This window comes from Ursus maritimus, unplaced genomic scaffold (assembly GCF_017311325.1).
Source record: "Ursus maritimus isolate PB19 unplaced genomic scaffold, ASM1731132v1 scaffold_7, whole genome shotgun sequence".
NCBI classification, from domain to species: domain Eukaryota; kingdom Metazoa; phylum Chordata; class Mammalia; order Carnivora; family Ursidae; genus Ursus; species Ursus maritimus.
Window position 1 is genome coordinate 82,962,640 of NW_024426885.1, and position 21,132 is coordinate 82,983,771.

General features: G+C 37.6%; 1 protein-coding gene across 1 annotated transcript in view; it reads right to left on the reverse strand.

Moving 5' to 3' along the window:
• Nucleotides 1-21,132, reverse strand: part of RYR2 (ryanodine receptor 2) — a 528,108-nt gene that overhangs the window by 411,408 nt on the left and 95,568 nt on the right. Inside the window, exons 5-8 of the mRNA XM_008689669.1 lie at nucleotides 17,681-17,695; nucleotides 11,136-11,210; nucleotides 7,644-7,722; nucleotides 4,528-4,640 (exon numbers count right to left, since the gene is read on the reverse strand). Coding sequence (XP_008687891.1) covers nucleotides 4,528-4,640; nucleotides 7,644-7,722; nucleotides 11,136-11,210; nucleotides 17,681-17,695 — 282 coding nt within the window. The remainder of the gene's footprint in view (nucleotides 1-4,527; nucleotides 4,641-7,643; nucleotides 7,723-11,135; nucleotides 11,211-17,680; nucleotides 17,696-21,132) is intronic.

Consider the following 21,132-nt stretch of genomic DNA (forward strand, 5'->3'; position numbering starts at 1 on the left):
AGAAAAAAATTATTCAAAAATCAATGTTTCCAATGCAAGCAATCCAAGCCACAAATTGAAGACTTCAGGGCACACCAGGGTGATTTTACGTCTTTCTAAACCAGTAAAAATTGTTTTGTTTGCTTTACTTCGTTTATTTTGAAATAGAGTCACAGTCAGCAATACCTACTTGACCATGTTTTCTCTATTTTAAATTGTCATTTCTCTTATACTTACGCTGCTTTGCCCAAGTCTTCTTAAAAAGAAAAAATATGTAGCTCCAGTAGGAGCAGAGGAATTTTTTTCCTCTTGGATATCCCTGGAAAGAGGATTAAGATATCATTCCACATTAGAATATGAAGCAGCCAGATGAGAAAGGACAGTATTTGGATGAGTGCTTTACAACCATTTCTAGAGATAAGACCCTTTTTACTGGGAAATCCTGCACAGAGGTCCAACGTGTAGAGGAGGGCAGAGCCTGGGGCTCCAGGTGCCCAACACAGCACCCTCTTTTGTCCATGAGGCACCTGTGCAGAGCACAGGGTAAAAATCAGTCTCTTACAGTCCATTTTACCTCACTGAGCACCCCATAGTTATAAGCCATATTAGAGTACCAGATGCACACTCGATAGTTTAACTTCAAATTAACCACCGTTAGTGGGCAAAACACAGATCGAAGGTCTATAGACACTAATGACTAAAAGTTACAAAACCAATGACTAGAAATGTTTATTTAGAGTAGTTAGTGGGTTTGGGTTTTTTTTTTTTTTTAATTTTTTATTATGTTATGTTAGTCACCATACAGTACATCCCTGGTTTTTGATGTAGTGTTCCATGATTCATTGTTTGCGTATAACACCCAGGGCTCCATGCAATACGTGCCCTCCTTAATAGCCATCACCAGCCTATCCCAATCCCCCACTCGCCTCCCCCCTGGAGCCCTCAGTTTGTTTCTCAAAGTCCACAGTCTCTCGTGGTTCATTCCCCCTTCTGTTTACCCCCCTTCATTCTTCCCTTCCTTTTCTTACCGATCTTCCTGCTATTCCTTATGTTCCATAAATGAGTGAAACCATATAATTGTCTTTCTCTGCTTGACTTATTTCACTTAGCATAATCTCCTCCAGTGCCGTCCATGTTGTTGCAAATGTTGGGTAATCGTTCTTTCTGATGGCTGAGTAATATTCCATTGTATATATGGACCACATCTTCTTAATCCAGTCATCTGTTGAAGGGCATCTCGGCTCCTTCCACGATTTAGCTATTGTGGACATTGCTGCTATGAACATTGGGGTGCATATGGCCCTTCTCTTCACTACGTCTGTATCCTTGGGGTAAATACCCAGTAGTGCAATGGCTGGGTCATAGGGTAGCTCTATTTTTAACTTTTTAAGGGACCTCCACACTGTTTTCCAAAGTGGCTGTACCAACTTGCATTTCCACCAACAGTGTAAGAGGGTTCCCCTTTCTCCACATCCTCTCCAACATTTGCTGTTTCTTGCCTTCAATTTTTGCCATTCTAACTGGCGTAAGGTGGTATCTCAATGCCGTTTTGATTTGAATTTCCCTGATGGCTAATGATGTTGAACATTTTTTATGTGTCTATTAGCCATTTGTATGTCTTCATTGGAAAAGTGTCTGTTCATATCTTCTGCCCATTTTTTAATTTGATTATTTGTTTCTTGTGTATTGAGTTTGAGAAGTTCTTTATAGATCTTGGATACCAGCCTTTTCTCTGTAGTTTCATTTGCAAATATCTTCTCCCATTCCGTGGGCTGCCTCTTAGTTTTTAGTTTTAAATAATGCGTTTTCAGCCAAAGTTCTTAACTTGTTTACTTTGAAACATATCAGCGACTTCCCAGAATGTGAACCTGACTTTCTGTGATAGACCTTTATTTAAAATTAGCTATCCTACTCCCTTCACTGCTCCCTTTCCAACTTTCTCTTCTGGTTAAATATCTGCTGTTTCCTTAACCATTCTCAGTAAGTACAAACCTCCCAGGTAAACAGTGATAGCAACTCATAAGCAATTTCTACATGTACATTCACAGAGCTATGAGTCTTGGCTGGGTCAAAGCATTTAATCCTCTTAACACCCCAGTGAACTAGGTTTATTACCACCTTACTGCAGATGAAGAAACTGAGGGTTTTACGAAGTTACGTGAGTGGCCCAGGCTCATACTTACCAGGCCCTACACCAACAAATACATAGACACACAGAGCCCATTTTTAGTTATCCAGTTTCAGTATTGGATTATTCCAACTGCCATATTCCAAAGACCTATTACTCCCTCACTTCTTGCCCATATGCACTTTCTCTGGATCCTTCTAATCAACCACAGAGGCAACATGAGATAATAGTTAACCATCTCTATATCCTATACCCATAACCTAAACGGTAACATGTACTTACTGCTTTGTAGTATTCTCGTACAGTTCCCTAGGTGTTTGGTTCATTTCTTCCACTAATGCTTTGATGGTAGAAACCACGTACAACGTACCCTTGGTCCTTCCTATGGTTTCTACAACATGCTAGGTATTCAGAGATGAACACTAAAAGCACTGACTTCATTACCCAATGAAAGGGAAATCTTAACAGTCTGGTTGGCCACCGTGTGTAGCTCTCTAAAAGGTTACCAGAAAAGGAACTTGCATAAATTGGATAAAATGTAGCTTGAACATAATGTGTGAATTTCATTAATCACGAGGTTTATTGATTTCTAAAGGCAAGAGAAGGTGAACCTCATGCATTAGGATTATTGCTCTTATTTGTATAGTGCTTTTTTCAATCAAACCACATTCAAATTCATTATCTCATTGCTTCATCCCAGGAACCTTGTGTTAAGTATAATCATCACCATTTTGCAAATGAGAAAGCCAGAATTCGGGGAATCACATGACTGTCTCCAACAGGTGGTGGCAGAACTGATGCTAGCAGCCCCGGCCCCTGTGAGGTTGCAAGTTTTCTACTCCTACAGTGGGAAGTACAAGTCGTACAGCAAAAACATGCACAGTTATGCCAAAATCAAAGTAAGATCTGTAGATATTTAAAAGTATGCACGGATTATTTTTAGCTGCTATTGATTTCTGTGTAAAACTACAACTCAAAATGTCTATCTCCTGATCAAGACATACAGCACCTTAATACACAGCATATGCACACAGCAAGGGTTTAATAAATGCTTATTTGACAAGCTGACACACTTGTATTGTCCTAGAAATGTGCATGGTGCCTGTTTCCACCTGTACTAGTTAAGAGACAGAAGGAGAGAACAGCTCCAGGCCTCCCTTTAGCGAGGTCATGTGAGGTGTTCCATTTAATTTAATACTCCCTGTCAGTTACACGAATACTGTTCCGTCATTTCTCTGTCTTCAGCATTACCTCTTTCCACAAAGCAAGTAAAACAAAACGGTTCTTGTCTCAAAATTGGAACTAAATGGGTTGGTAAGCAAAACCTGACTTCCAATATTCCCAAAGCCACTCTAACTCCATGTTCATAGAGCAAGGGGTACCAATTACCTATTTAATCCTAAATCCATGACACACAAATAATATTTTGATTTATGGCAGTTGGAATACACTTTCTACAAATCAATGTGTGCTTAACTGAAACAATGTTTACTTCTAATTTTTATTTCAAGCATCATCCACTATGATGTTTGGAATTTTTTAAAGAAATATTCATGTTAGGTTTATAATACTCCCATTTATATCTGTTTAATTACTTTCTCTTTTTTTAAAGATTTATTTAAGTATTCTCTACACCCAAAGTGAGGCTTCAACTCATGACCCCGAGATCAAGAGTCGCACACTCTACCGACTGAGCCATCCAAGCACTCCTGCTGGTCTAATTACTTTTTCAACCTTAAAATAAAAAGACTACTTTGCACTGTCATCCTTCACAGTCCCACGGATTAAATTCTTTTGCAAACTTAAGTATATGATTGTTCTTTAGCAAAAATACAGTTTATTAAGTAAGTTATGGTCTTGCCACAAAAGTAAAATATAGCTTCAAAAATGAAATATAAACTTCTTTTCTCCTTCTCCCATTTCTAACCCCTGCCCTCTGAAACGATGTCGTGTGGGATGAGAGACTGGAGCTGGTTTTCATCTTGTCTATTTCTCCTTTCTCAACATGGCACGAGTTTGTCATAGAATAACTTGCTTTCATAAATGTCAAAATTGCAATCACAATCTCCTAGTATAGCCTTCCTCAGTGGGCACAAAATAAGGTCCGTGGAATTTTGAATTCCTGATTAGACTGCATTTACATGCCATTAATACAAGCATCTAAGAACTGGTGCTCTCAGGATCACGGACACACAAACTGAGGGTACCAGGTAAGCCTGTCTAAATAAACCTGGAGAGCCACGCTTCCGCAGAGGTTTCACGATTCCCCTTCTTGGGGAGCTGTCACTCATCAAAGAGAAATACGGACTTATTTCTAAACAACTTCCCTGGATAATTTGCCATCTAAGGTTTACAGAGCAAGCTGGATGGGCCTGTGCTTGATCCTATCGCCAAACACGCAACTTCACGGGCCCACTTACCAGGTACCTCTCCGAGGACACGCTGACCAAGATGAGGTCATCTCCAACTCGCACCTTCTCTCCTTCTGACCGCTGCTTTGAGGCAGGATGGATGGTCCACCAACAGGCCTCCCCTGCAGGGTGAGCACAGACAGGCTCTCTAACGATAAAACCGATTTTCTTTGCCAGCAACTCCAAAGGAAAAGAGGCAAATAAAATAAGGCTTCCAAATCAGTCTCCTGATAAGTAAATAACACGGTCCTTCCCACACAGCTTCCCGAAGTTTGAAACTGACTGCAAGTTCATCTCGCAGACCATGAAAATCGAAAGACTTGGGCCAAATTAACCCAGGAAGAAGACAAACTGAAATGCAAGGATTCTCTTCATGGAAACTGGTTGTGGCATTTTGCGAAGTTTGGTGTCATCCCCTCCGCTAGGCATTGCTTAAAAGGATATTTATTTATGCTACCATGAGGCCAAATTTACCAGTCATGCGCATCTTACTGCATCCTTTACAGAATCACATGTTCATTGCTCTCTGTACTAACATCTAGTTTTCTGGCACATGATTTTCAAAAGGGCTTGGGGTTTTGTAATGTGACAGTTGTGTCACAGCAGCTTTAAAACTCTGTACTTGTGGTGGATACGGATTAAAAATAGATGCCGTGTTGTCACTGAAAGCTTACTATTCTGTGCCTTGTTTTATTCTTTATTTTAATATGTGCTAGTTTCCACTAATCTGAGGGTAACTTATAAGAGAAGCCTATTATAGAAGGATACATTATAAAAATACCTGGGTGCACATTAAATCAAATCATTTCTTCTAGAACAAGTCAAGCATAAGCCTCGTGAGCCACATATCAATTCATTCTCCAGACCCATTAGCTAAGATATAAACTTAGGCAAACAATTCTTCAATCTGTTTGTAGTTCCTTTTAGAATCTAAATGTAAGTTCTATACAAAAATGAGACTAGATGTCAGTGATATCGGTTATCTAATACTTACTCTGCCCCTTTGACCAGCTTTATTGTTTTTCCCTAACACTTATTTTTTCTTCTTCACTAATTCCCCAATGTCAGAATTTAAGCTCCGAAATAGCAGGGACTTTGTGTGTTTAGCTCACTGGGGTTTCCCCAGCTCTTACTAGCATACTGTATGCACTAAATAAAAATTCAATTTGCATAAATGGATAAATTAATCATCCAATAAAATTTCTTAAGCATTCTTACAGCCAGTCTGTAATGTGCCCTGAGATGCTTTTCTTACACAAACCACAGTCTTCCTTGAATGTCACCTTACAGGATTCATTATTCATTCCATTCACATTTTTAGAGTTGCAGGGAGTTTTCATTCATTCACTCAAACATTTATGAAGCACCCACTATTTGTCAATCATTGCTTTAGTAGCTGGGGATGCATCGATAAACAAGGAAGAAAAAGTCATCTGCCTGATGAGTTTAGTCTTGATCAAGGCAGGCACACAACAAATAATAAATCTAATAATTCAGCAATTCAGATGAAATAAAAAGCTATGGGGAAACAGTAGCATAAGGGGATAAGATTTAGGCGGAGGGACTGCCTTGTTTTGTTGTTTTGACTATTATATAATCATCTCAATGTATGAAAACAAATTACCAATCATGCATGTCCTTTACCCCTTTTGAGAGAGAAAACTGAAGACTTTTTCATGTAGCTGCTGCTGAAGTAAATCGAAATGAGAAAATTTTTAAAAACCAGCAAAAACACAGAGGATTGACTGAACTTCCGTAAAATGAAATAAAAATCAAAACAGTATTTATCTTGGGGCACCTGGGTGGCTCAGTCAGTTAAGCATCTGACTCTTGGTTTCAGCTCAGGTCATGATCTCAGGGTCCTGGGATGAGCCCCACAGCAGGCTCGACACTCAGCAGGGAGTCAGCTCCCTCTGCCCCACCCCCCACTCTCCCTCTTTCCCTCTTTCTCTCTCCAAAATAAATAAATAAAATCTTAAAAAAAAAAAACCAAAGGAAATAGTACTTATCTTTTTGGTGCCTAGGATTCTGGAATTTGTCATGCATAGTGATGTGTTGGTCTCTTAAAGTGAATTAGGTTGGTGAATATTACTTTATTTTTATCCATTTGTTGTCTGTGAAAAATTTAGAGTATGGGAAAGTATATTTTTTTAAAGATTTCATTTATTTGAGAGAGAGAGAGCAAGCAAGAGAAAGCACAAGGTGGGGGGGGGGCAGAGGAAGAGGGAGAAGCAGACTCCCTGCTGAGCAAGGGAGTACAATGCAGGGCTCCATCCCAGGACCCTGGGATCATGACCTGAGCCGAAGGCAGACACATAACCAACTGAGCCACCCAGGTGCCCCTGGGAAACTCTTTTAAAACACAGGAAGAGGAGCTAGGTGTGGGGGCCATAGTTTGATCCCACCTCTGAAAGGAAGTACTTAATAAGAGCTGGACTATTGCCCTCCTTTTTTTCCTACTTGGTCTTTTACTTATTTTTAACTCCAAAGTCACACATGCTCATTGTAAAAGATAAAATAATCACATTGTACAGAGGTGTATAAAGTGTAACAGAAACATAAATAGAGCCTCTGTCTTATTTTGATTTTCTGAAAGGATACACGTGTTTATGCATACATTTTGTTTCAAAATATAAAAATACACGTGTATTCAGACAGATATGTATCCCTTTGGACACAGAAATGAAGCAGACTTTCATTTTCTATCTTTTTGTTTGAATGCTGACATTAAGTATGCTTCATTTTTTTAGACAAACTATTTTTAAGATAAAAGAGATATGCAGTTATATTTCATGAACAGATCAGTGCACTCTAATATGGTTAACAGCCAGTAAAGTGTGAAGTATTTCTTTTCTAGCCAAATCCCTAAAAAGAATAAAGTTTGAGGTATAGTTTGAAAATCCAGCTAATTACGTGGGAATGACAAACCAAGAGGAACAATACACACTTCCTCCTTCTACGAAAAACTCTCCTTAGAAAGGCAGTCATTGTTTTTGGTTTTGTTTTCCCCTGACTCCATCCATAAGAACATTTATCTAATGTAGCTTTGTGTCTTATGGCTTCTTCCAGTCCCATCCCTGCCATGCTCTCTCTGAACACAGCTCTTCGGGGCCCAAGGTGCTCACCTGTTGTGTCCTCTTGCAAGCCAACATCAAAAGCCAGTTTATCAGTTGAAGACCGGGAGGTGGACAGGCAGCACAGATACTAAAAGATATAGAATCAGTAGTTGTCACTGAACATGTTTAGTCCTGTGGGAGTCTAATTCTGATGCATACTTTGCTCTCAGTCAGTCTCTGCTCTATCAGTCTTTTCCTTCACATCTGGATGCTTCTGTGCAAAGCCCAGGTTCTTCATTGGGAGGTAGAATAACACTTTACAGCATTCATTAGGAGCAACGTTCTAAAGGGGATGCATCCTCCCCCACCCACCCCAGCCCTGCCCATGAAAAGACTGAGGAAATGTGTTCTGTCGGTAAAAGAAGACACCTAACTGGGGATATGTCTGTACATCTCTCACTTCATGTGATATTCATGACCATAACCAAAGGGGAACCTGATCTGACAGTTGGAAATCTTTCTTCCCAACAGAAATTGGAAAACGATTCACTCTCATCTTCTAGATTTGTTTTCATTTTTTAAAATTTGGACTCTCTGAAATCCATCCGGAACTCATTTTGGTGTGCAGCATGTCACCTCACTTGTGTGTGCACGTGTGTGTTTCCCCAAGAACAATTCAACTCTTGCAACACACCCTCATCTCCTTGTATCTCCTCTCCTCCTTCGGATTCCTTAACTGAATATTCTTGGACATAAAGTTGAGGATAATTTGTCAATCCTTAAATGCATCCCAACCTCAAAAACCTTGTTAACTGGTATAAGAATGAGGACACAAGGATGAATATAGTATGAGGTCGAGATACTCTACCATCTACAGCAAACAAGTGTGCTGTCAGCAAGGACAGGAGCCCTGCAAAGAGTACTCAGAGCCAATTCCAGGCACTGAGCAAGCCCAGCTCTCCCAGAGTCACTGGACAAATTATGCAAAGCCTAGAAAATTCTTACTGGGAAATTGGTCCATCCACCTCAGTGGGTGTCTGTGAGTGTGAGGCAGCAGGAGATGAACCAATGAGGGCATAGATGTGCTGGCATATTAAGTGGAAGTCAGTGCCATGGGGATATAAAATCAAATTAACCTGGAGATTCCAATCTCTGTCTCTTAATGGCAAAACACTGTCTCCCAAGGTTATAGAAGAGGGTCCCCAAACACGTTCTTAGCCAGTGTAGGAGTGTGAATCTGACCTTGAGAAGGGCTGCCCTTGGGGGTACATGAGGTTTACAGACTTTAGATCTAAACATATTAAATGTCTGCTTTTATCCTATTAAAGCGTTCTGTGATATTTTGAAATAATATTACAATACTCGTCACTGTAATTATTAACATACATTTTCTCTTCCAATAGTGTTCACTGCAACTGTGAGGTAGGTAATATAATTATTCCACTGAATGTTCATTAAGTTCCATGAGGACAAGGACATGATCTTCCTCACTACGATATACAGCACTTTGAACAGTGCCTAGCACACAGGTGCTAAATAATATTTATTGAATAAATCAGTAAAATGTTAACATGCAATTATAAGCTTAAAGAAGTTCAGCCTGGTCTCCAAGGCTGAGCAGCGTATGGGAAAGTAAGCCTCAACCTGGATCTACTGACCAAGTCCAGGCTCCTAACACGCTATGTAGAGAGAGTAGTTTTCTTAGAACAGACCCGCAAGTTTATTATTTAATGCAGTTTTTGCGTTTTGATTGGTATTAGAAATAGAATTCTTTCCATGAATTTTTAATGCATAATCGCTGTATGCAAATAGGTTGTATTTATGTATTTGTCTAGTACCTAGCCACTTTCATAGAGTACATTCCTTAATTTTATTTCATATCTTACTGGTCAGCCAAGATTTCTGGAACCATTTCAGATTTTTTTGGTTTTGTTTATTTATTTATTTGAATTAGTTTTATCAAGAATCACTTTAATGTTTGAAAATTAAGATTGATGTTGATTACTGATTTGACATTTATATTTTATCATGGAGAAATTAATCATCAATGCTTAGTTTTTATTAGAAATGGATGTTGAGTTTTATTAAATCCTTTTTCAGCACCTGTTAAGATGATCACAATTTTTCCCTTTTTTTTTAATTATATTATGTTAGTCACCATACAGTACATCCCTGGTTTTTGATGTAAAGTTCGATAATTCATTAGTTGCGTATAACACCCAGTGCACCATGCAATACGTGCCCATTTTTCTTATTTGATTCTATTCATATGATAAAGCACACAAATAGAAATCATATTATCAAGTCATCGTTAAAATTACCTATACTTTTCCTATACTTCTCTGCCTATACTTTTGAATTCTATTAACCAGAATATTGTCAGATGTTCACATTGGTATTTCTGATTAAGACTGACAATTTTTTATATGTTTTGGGTATTGACATCGAGGCTATGCTTAGTCACCTGTTCTGGTGCGATTTAAATAATATCAAATTATCTCCTTCAAGAAGGAATAATCAATTATATTACACTTCCAAATGTTGGACCATCAGGTATTCACAAAAATTATATTGATGAAAAATTTAAATAATATAGAAAATGTTTATGCCACAATAGGTTTTAAAAAATCAGGATATAAGTTTAGTTATGATGAGAGACGATGGACTCTGGGAAACAAACTAAGGGCTTCAGAGGGGAGGGGGTGGGGGATTAGGATAGGCCGGTGATGCGTATTAAGGAGGGCACGTATTGCATGGTGCACTGGGTGTTATACGCAAACAATGAATCATAGAACACTACATCAAAGTTTAAAGATATACTGTATGGTGACTAACATAACATAATAAAAAATTAAAAAAAAAATAAGTTTGGTTATGTAGTAAGATCTCAATTATGTAAAAAAATTCTTAAGAACAGAAAAGATTACAATTTTTTAAAAGTCACCACACTTTCTCTCATTAACATGATCATGAAGATTTGTGTCTTCTGTAATTTCCAAATTTCATAAAATGAATATATACTGCCTTTATAACTTTTTAAAGCTTTTAAAAGAACAGAATTATATATTTTATAAAATATATAAAATAATGTATCATTTTATATACATAAAAATATACAGAAGTACACATATACCTAGATAGATAGATGGAAATGTATATGGGTATCTATACCTATAAGGACTACCCATGTGGATATAGCTTTTTCTATCTTATCTGTTTAATTCATTTAACCATGTAAGTTAATTTTCTAATAAATTAAAAATAATCAGAAATGAGAAATATTTCTTATTTGACTCTTACACCTCTCGCCTCCTAAAACCAGTCTATTAAAAGATACTAAAAATCAGGCGTCACAAATGATAGAATTGAAGGACTTCACAGGTCACCTAAGCTAACTCTTATTTTATGAATGAGAAAATTAAACAAGGTACAAAAACATTAAAGAACACATACAATTACAGAACTCATTAATACCATCACTAGAAAGGCTATTACCAACATTTCCTGATGACGTGTGTCTAAATGGACCCTATACAAGATGATATCAAAACGCCTACTCACCATGCCACTATAGGAATGGCGCAGCAATATGGCGTGTCCGTAGAGGAGTGTTCGATGACCACCACCTTGAGCGGTCTGCGGGAAGAAAAGAAAAGGTCCACAAGAAAAAAAAAAAAAGAGTAAACTAAGTCAATAAGATAGTCTCTTGTTTTCAAGGAAAAGTTTAATAGGAAAGAACAAAGTAAAACTAAGCAAAGTTCTGTTGAAAGAATATTTAAACTGTAATAAGGCTATCAAGAAAATCCCTACTGTGGGGCTGGCAGCTGATCTAGTCCTCCAAGAATGAACTTGATTTTGGTAAGTACTTAGCATAATTTGTAATTATTTATTCAGAGTTATTTATTGCCTGTATTTCCCATTATTATTATTACATGATCTGCATTGGGTAGGGACTATGGTACCATATTCACCATCCTCTCCCAGGTTCCTAGCAAAATGCCTGGCACACAATAAGGATAAATATTTGTTCAATGAATGACTCTCCCTAAAACACAGAATTGATCAAATCATCTACAGGTTTAAGATTTTTTTCATGCCCTCCAACTGTTTTTAAAAAAAGAGTTCACATGTTTTATATGAAATAGAGGAAGGCTTCTCAAATCAGCATGCTTACAAATCACTAGGAGAGCTTAGGATAAAAAGTGAGGATACTAACTTCTGTATACGTTAATATCTAATACTACTATACCTCTTTTCACTCAAAAGATATCCCCCTCCCTATTGTTACACATAGTTTCTAAAAATAACTTTATTTTCATGTTATGTTTAAAAGACCTCAGGACCATTCTTAAAACAGGTATGGAAAGGTATTCAAATAAGAAAAACTGCTTTTTTAAAAAAAGGAGAATCACTTTTCTCATATACGGAGAGCAAAAGGCAAAAATCTACTTTGCAAAATTATATTCCTCCTCAGAACGAGGCCCTCTTTAAAAAGTACCTTCATTTTTTAAATAATATGCTTGATTTAGTGTGGCTAAGGACAACTGTATTCACCTTGTCTGATCTGGATCACTCTGAGAGGAGCTTACCTTTTCCTACCACATGTGGGCTCTAAAGCCATAAAATACTCCTGACCTTGAATAACACGCAACAGTCACACCAATCAAAACAAGATTTTTTTAGAAATGAAGGACAAGGCCTTAGATTTAACCCAAAAGTGGCAAGTGCTCCTTTTCCTCTAAAGCTTGGCCTACAGAGTTCACTTATATATTACATACACACACATACACACACACACACACACACATAAATGTTCAAATTGGTTAAGCTAATGCAGATACTTAGTGTCTGAGTTTTCTTTCAACTATAGATTTTACACAATTACAGAATTATAGATATTTACACTATAGATTTCCGCACTACTTAAATACAAATTCATGCCGCAGATTTAGTTTTAATAGAACTCCCGTGAAAGTATGCAGACAGCCCACACTACAGTAACTCTGTTACTTAACAGAACTCTGTTAACACCAAGTGAAGGCAATTTCTGTCACAGGGTCTGCAATATGTTTCTTCTAACTTGTCATTTTAAAAGATACTACTCTGGCGCTGAATCAGAGAAAAAATGTGTAATTTCCACTCTTGAGCAGACTGGATAACCTGTTCATTCAACAAACATTTATCAAAAAAATTATGTATGTGAGATGCATTCAAAGAGGTACCTTGGTTCTTTTCTGTGTTTTTTTGGTCAATCCTGTTAATTTTTTTGTTAAATTTGGCCTGCTCCTTGCTTTAACTGAAGTGAGCAAATATTTAGGGACTTCCTCTGTTGTAGGGAATTTCTGGTAGCCATTTCTAGGGTTATCGCTTCCAGATTCTACAACAGTGTGCCTTGTGTGGACTGTTGGAATCCCCTAGAGCAATTTCAATGAGAAAAAGACCATCACTGCTGGGTGATATCCCAAGCAGTTGTAGTTCAGGATGGCGGAACAAAGGTCCATTTTCCCTTTTGCCCCCCAGACCCAAACCTATAAGCACTCAGCTATAGGACCATTATTGCGCTATGAGAATCCCGCTAGGACCAACTAGATAGGAGTTACTCAAACTCATGGAGCAGGAAGCTCAAGGCTGGCCTGCCTCCCAAGACCACACACGGGAAAAGAAAACCTCGGCATTCCTTTGAAGTTAGCGTGTTCACTGCTAACACATGGGTAAAGTGAGCAGGCCTTGCAATTGCGCCATTGGAAAAAGAAGTAGAAAATTAAATTTTACATAAGGCGAATACACTTTCAATTCACACTAATGCCGTCTATACTTTAACTAGTCCTGCTGATTCTCCAGCATTACAGGAAAGAAAGTTTTGTACTCGGTCCTATTCATTCAAAAACCGTTTATTTGAAGGCTACTGTCAGAGGTTCGATACACCTGATGCCAAGGGTATCATGCATAATAAGTCACATCATATTTCCTTCTGCATTGGGAATGAACGTTTTCTCTGAAAACCCTAAGTATTTTATTTGCTCAACAATTATATACTGGATCCCATGGAGTTTCCTTCGAGTATTTGCACACTAAGAGCAAAGAAAATGAAGTTAAAGCTTTAACATCCAAATAATGGTGTGCTTCTTAATGCCTCCAACTCTGTGATGGATTATCAGATCCTTTCTGCACAAGTAGTACCTGAAACTTACATGTCCTTGAAGGACATTTCCAAGTGTGACTTAGGCCCTAAGAGTTCCTGAAAATGCAGCTGTCAATCACCGTAGCCCCGCCCCACCCCTGGGGTTGCTAGAGCTTGTGCTATTGGCTAGTGAGCTGGCCCCAGGCAGAACCAGGATCCAGCAGTCAGCTTCTGCTAGAGGACTGTGGCCTCCTGCAGTGAGGGGGTCTACGTGCAGGAGCTGCTACCCTCTTAGGGAAAACAACTGTCATCTCCAAACTCCGTATTTCTGATGCTGGAGAGCTAAGCATCAGTTATTAAAAGGTAAAATCTGACTTTTTGAAAATAACAGTTAAAAACCTGCTTTCAGGGGCGCCTGGGTGGCACAGCGGTTAAGCATCTGCCTTCGGCTCAGGGCGTGATCCCGGAGTTCTGGGATCGAGCCCCACATCAGGCTCCTCCGCTATGAGCCTGCTTCTTCCTCTCCCACTCCCCCTGCTTGTGTTCCCTCTCTCGCTGGCTGTCTCTATTTGTCGAATAAATAAATAAAATCTTTAAAAAAAAAACCCTGCTTTCATTTCTGTGTGTGTGTTTGGTCCCCAGGCCCCCTGAAATGACTGACAGGGTGAATGGTACACAGCAGAGTAAAAAACAAGAGCTCATGAGCTGCAAGTGGGTAAGAGAGTCCAGAACACATTCCAACGTAAGCAACGCTGCTGAATGTGCTCTAAACCAGCCTCGCTCTACGCAAATTATCTTAATATCAATTTAGTATTAATAGGCATCCCTACGCCTCTAGCTTGCCAGGACCTTGCCGAAGATGTCCGATGAGGGGACCCATGTTATAAGTAAAAGCTCTGATGTAAATGCTTCTACATTTATGCTTATTCAGAACAATATGCAGTCGATGGGCATAATTTATTCATCTCTTATCCTCTGTGGGACGGAGGACAAATAGGATCCCTGTAACTACATCTGAAGTATTACTATTAGAACTTTAAAATGTAAGAGCAGAAAAGTATAAAACATAAAACCATAATAGCAATGACTAAGATAAACTAAAGGGCTTCATACACAGATAAAAATTGGCACTGTGTTTCTGTTGTTTGGGGTTGGTTTTTTTTTTTTCTTTTTAGCTCTGTGTTCTTTAAATATGTGTTTGTGTTATATATTGGCTTATTAACATGTCACTAGTATGGCTGCTATTTAAAGCTATCTAATTTACTAACCACATAATATCTAAATATTCTGTTTTGTTTTTGTAGGGTTTTTTTTTCCGGTACAGAAATGCTATGTTAACAAATGGGGGACATTCCTCATCATTCCAGGCCCTTATTATGCAAACATTGTTTTTTTTTAATAAGTCAGACTACACAACTTCTCCACAGCCCTTGACTGCTATGACATAACATACCATTTTAGAAGTAAAACAATGAAATCTTAACAGGAATTTATTCCTGAGGGTAATACTTAGCTAAGCTGCCAAAATTTAAAACAACAGACAACGAGGATAAGAAATTTGCATCAGAGAACTTCTTTCATTGTGTTCAGATGTTTAAGCAGAGAAGCTTTTCAATTTACCCTGAAATACTAAAACTTGAGAAATGAGTTGTTCCGGGGAGAAAAATAGAAAAATATCTCCACGCTTAAGCTTTCAAATCATCTGAGAAAAATGCAAACATGAATGGCTCAAGATCAACCAGAGCTGCAACCAGTGCAGAATTACGGAGCCTGGTCTTCTGGTCAACCCGTGGGTCCCCCAGCAGGGGAGATACTCACAGTCCTGCCGTCTGTAATAGTGAATCACATAGCAGGTTCACAGGATGACTGTAATTATTAATGAGAAGTCTGGCTTCAGTGCAAAATAAACGTGTCTGACAAAGCCAGTTGAACATTGTCAAAACAGCCATGTGGCACTGGATGGCTTACTTCTGATGGGGTCTTAAGCAAAAGCCTCTGGGGCTCGGGGGCACATCTAAGGTCAATGCAGTACTGACCAACCATTGTGCCACGAGCACAAATGGGCTCCCACCATAAGGAAGCATCTGTCTGGTTCTAGGAGGTTAAATGATGCCTGTCCAGGTATGAAACCCAAAGCAAATCATGACTGAAAGGTGACTGCTGAAGAAAATTCAGCATCTTTTCCCTTTTAAGTGGCTTAAATTACTATAATTTCATGCATATGCCCTCTGCTCAGATGTTTACCCAACGCAGGTAAGAAAACAAGCCACTGGGCTTCTGGCTTTGCAGTGAAAAGGAATTAGAGCCTAATTAAATTATTTTAGGTATGCTACCTGGTTTAAATTGATTCTGCACATTATCTTGCTGTTTGCATTGACTTTTATATGATCTGCTCTCATGAAAGAGCTTGGAACAGAAGTTTCAGGTAACTACTCCATTCACCCTCTTCCAAGGGGAAGTAGATGGCATTGGATAAGGGATTGATGTGATAAAATGGAAGGATGATAAAAGGAGTACAGTAAATGCAGATTTGGCAAGAAACGCTGAATTATTCAAACCCAGTTTCATTAGTTATCTGTTAATATTTGCAAGGAGAGGATATATTCGGGTTTTGCCGCTATTTATACCGTTGTGCCAACTAAAATGCTTGTTTCACTGTGTTTAACTAAGTGGTTAATGTCCTGTCTCCCCAGTGTTATAATTAGTATCTTGTACTGAAAACTAACTGCAGTTATTTGAAATTTTGGAAAATGTCTTGTGTCCTTGTTGACAGATGGCTTCAATGAAGGCTCAGCTCTGTCAGCCCATCCAAACTGTGAAATTCCTAATGTTCAGGAAGAGGTCCAGTTGTCAGGTCCCCACAATGTTCCTGGTTCAGAGTTTCGGAAAATATATAGGACAGGCTTAGCAAAGTAACTTCATGGACTGACACGAACACTCTGCTTCCTTCTTTACATGCCACCTTTTTATTTTTTTAAGATTTTATTTATTTATTTGAGTCCACCTTTTTAATCTACATCCAGAATTTTGATTTAACAGGCCTTATAGTTTATATCTTTTTAAATGATATTCCTTTGAATTTTTAAATTATATTAAGCTTTTACTAAGTGAATACAGTAAGTTTCTCTATATACTGTTTCTTGGCTTTTAGGATAAAAAATTATACTTCATGAATGTTATATGAGAAATAGGATAGGTAGGTAAAAATGAAACAAAAAAAAATTCTAGTTTATGTGTCAAAAGAATGACATTCTACTCTTCCCCTTCTTCTTCTGCATATTTTCTTCAAAAACATGACCATGTACTTTACTCTCCTCTTCGAGTTTATCTCCTTTTAAAACCTTTCCATTTTTCTAATTTGGTTAAGAAATGAAAAGGAGTTAAATTATTTTCACTTCTCCCAGAGTAGGTAATTCGATAGTAGCTTTTTGGTGCCTCTTCTAATTTCCCAGAGTAGAAATCTCCTCCTGTACTCATGCAAGACAGCTTAAAAACAAAACAGTCAATATAATCCACAGAGTGAAAACTCTTTCCTTTTTTTTTTTTTTTTAAGTAGGCTCCACACCCAGCATGGAGCCCAAGGTGGGGCTTGAGCTCACAACTCTGAGATCAAGACCTGAGCTGAGATTAAGAGTCGGATCCCAAGCGAACAAGTCACCCAGGCACCCCACCCCTCCCCCTACTCTCCGAGTGAAAACTCGAGAGGAAAGCTGTTGAAAAAAATATATGTTTTAACAGGAGAAATTCCTAACAATGGCTAAATAAAACTTAACATGTTACAATATGACCCAAGATACCAAATGTCGTTCATTAAGCTGTCAAATCTAAATGTGTGATTTATTTATTTAAATTTGCAAGTTCCAAAATTTGACTTACTGACTTGAAAATATGAAAAGTGTCATGAATTCAAAAATAAACAAATACCTGTAACCAAACTTAAAATGCACAAATTATTACCTACATAAGAGATGGTCCAATGGCTTACCTTCATCATGAATTTCTGTAGGGGCATAAGGAAAAGAGAGAAAATATTAAATACACATTATTTCAAAGGCTTGTATTTTAAAATACATCTTATTTATAAAGATTCCACTGTTTCAGATGGAGTTATGTGAACAATAAGCATAAAAACCACACGCACTGTGGTGTCACAAGGAAATTTAACATCAACTACATGCTAAAGAAAAGCTGTGGCAAGCAAACTCTTTAAAAATGTCTTCACATGAGTTTTTCCTGTTCGTGTGAAAACATGCTTCTCTACTTTAATGTGTGATTTCATTTACAACATAGCCAAGCACCAAAAATCCAAAGGTAAAATCTCAAAAATTATACTCTGAAAATGCTTTAAAATTTTTTTGATTTCATCTTTTGCATAAAAATGCCATGATAGAAACAGCAACCCAACGAAGTTTCGTAAAAAGAGTGGATTAGAAGCAGGTAAGGTGGATTGTAAACTAAAATGCTGTGATAAGCTGCTCATAGTTCATGCAAAAGAACACTAAGCAAGTCCTACGCACTGCATATTGTGAGATGTGGATTTCAAAGAAAAATCACAAAAACTTCTTTTTCCCTTAAAATGACACAGCCTCATCTCATGATTTACATAAATGATAATAGCTCTTTTTTGCTTCGAAAACATAATATGTACATGGCATTTCTTCATTTTCCTTTAGACCCATAGAGTTTGACTCCCTCTTCTTAGGAGAAGCACACAGATGAAAAAGAGCTAAGAAGGAAAACGATATTATATTTCCAAACATAGGGTTAAATTTAGTTGTCACAGTGTGTAAGCCCTACAGAGAAAGATACACATATTTACATTCATTTTAAAGAAAATAGCAAAGGGAAGTTTTCTAACACAGATATTTGTAAATACCACAGTAATATTCCTGAAACATACATGCATAGTAATTTATATATAATTAAATTGCAACTCTACTGTGACTGGGTTTTTTTTTTTTCACTTTTAATATTATAATTTGGTTAAAGTTTTATTTATTTAAGTAATCTCTACACCCAACATGGGGCTCAAACTCACAACCCCAAGATCAAGAGTTGAACGCTCTTCTGACTGAGCCAGCCAGGCACCCTTGTGCTATTATAATTTTAAGGAAAAAGTGTAAAGAGCCATTTCATTCTTAGCTTTAAAAATATAGGCTGTTTGGTTACATTTTTGTAGGTGATATCAATGGTAAATGACATGAGAAAATTTGTTTTCCATGAGGAAACTGGCCAATCACATCCTAAATGTGATCTCTGGTGATATATAGCTATCACTACATGAGGAATTAGGAAAAAGTCATTTACAAGCTTTAATTCAAAGTAAAACAAAAATCCAAACTTTTGCTACAGATCATGGTTTATGACAGATACTTAATTCATGAGTTTTTTTTAATTGATCTAGGTTTTGGAGACTTTTCCTTGAGAAATGTTCTCAGCCAATTTTTTCAGTTATCTCAGGTTAAACTACTTCAGGACTGTAGTAAATAGAAAAAAAGAATGGTCAGGGGAGTCCGAGGTCTGCTATTCACAGATTCTAAGTTGTGTCTAACTGCAAGAAGGGCAAGTCACAGGAGAGAATAATCCAGATATAGGGTAAAAGAGAACAAAAACTGAAAATCAGCAAAGGCCGAAATATCCATCTGTAGACTGAGAAAGAACAGCAGGTGTAATAGACTCACATTATCAAAAGATAATCAGAAACATGAAAGGCTTAGTGGCATTACTGACATTAGCTTTTTGTACAAATCATCTGTTGGTCCATTTGGCTGAAGGGCTAGTGATAACAAAGTGGTAACATTGTGAGAAATTCAAAACGGATCATTCAAGGGCAAAAAAGGAAGTAAGATACATTAAAACAAAAAGGATAAATATGTTATTTTAATCTCAATGTAAACACTGCATAGGTATGATAAAAAGCAACAGAAAAGTAACAAAAATCATTTAAACATTGCTGACATGATAAAAAAAGAAAGAAGAAAGAAAGAAAGAAAGAAAGAAAGAAAGAAAGAAAGAAAGAAAGAAAGAAAGAAAGAAAGAAACCCATGCATAAAGATAAATATTGAAGAGGACAGGCTTGATGTAGGTTAGAAAAATATCACCTTATGCTTACAAGTTTACACTTATTTATCTCCCTCATGGAAAGATAATTAGATAAAAGCTAAAATTCTATTAGACAAGATACAGAAATGCAGGAATACAAACACAATTAGAGCCCAGGCACCAACATGGACTGACACTGCTTTCTGTCTTACAAGAGACTGGTAGAGGATGAAACCCAAAGGGGGAGATTTTAGTTCTTTAGGGTGAAGTTGCAAGTAACCGTACCCCTCAATGTCCCCGGTTTAGTGTAATTACTTCAGAATTGGCAGTCAGATGAAGCTTCGAATGTGACCGAGAGTGGAGGCGTACCACGCATCACGCAAAATAAACGTGAACCAGCAAGAGAAATAGCACTTCTTTCACTTTAACTCCAACAAAGATGGCCCCGGGGGTCTAATGGATGGCAAACTCAAGCAGAATAAGAAGAGTCTTCCGTCTAGAAGAGTATGTCATTTGATCTAGCACATCAGAAAGACCTCAGAGATTTTCTTAGCATATGCAAATGATCATGAGTAGAAAAACAAATCAAATAGCAATACTCCACTCTGAAAATTGTAATCAAACACCGGACATCAAGAGAATGCATAATTACATTCAATCTGCTGCTGGTATAAAGAAACAGTGATTCAGGTGATGTAAAAAGCTCCTCCACCATAATTATGCCTTTCAGTTCAACCTAGAGTTTTTTAAACTGTTATTTCAATTTTGTGAAATGACAGTTGATTAAAAAAAATTAATACTTCTGTCTATGGACCTGTTTTAGAAGTTTTAAAAGAACTTTTCTGAAATGCCTTTTTAAAAATTATATAGATATAGAATTAGCACAAAATGAAAACTGGGGGGCTTGTCACTAAGGAGAATTATCCAATATGACAATCTAAGAGACTAGTGCAAAATTTTGACTCAGGAGTCCTTTTAAGATGAAGTTTCCATTAGAGGAATGAAATGTCCTACTCTGCACACAAGCTATCCATCGAATGTCACCTCACGGGTCACCTTCTCTCCACATCTCAAGATGCTAGGATTTCTCCATAATCTTTCAACTGGTAACCTCTACTTTGTGAGTGAGGATCCATCTGGTAAACTTCATTAAGTCGAGAAAAGAAAAAGTTATTTAACCACCAAAGATTTGGGGTTATTGATGGCTATTTTTTTTTTAACTGGAGTCTACCTGACATGCAATGTTGTATTAGTTTCAGGTGTACCACATATTCATTCAACAGTCCATACATTACTCGACACTCCCCGTAATAAGTGTAGTCACTCTACATTACTACAACTTTACTGCCTATATTCCCTGTGCTGTGCTTTTCATCCCTGGGACTTATTTTATAA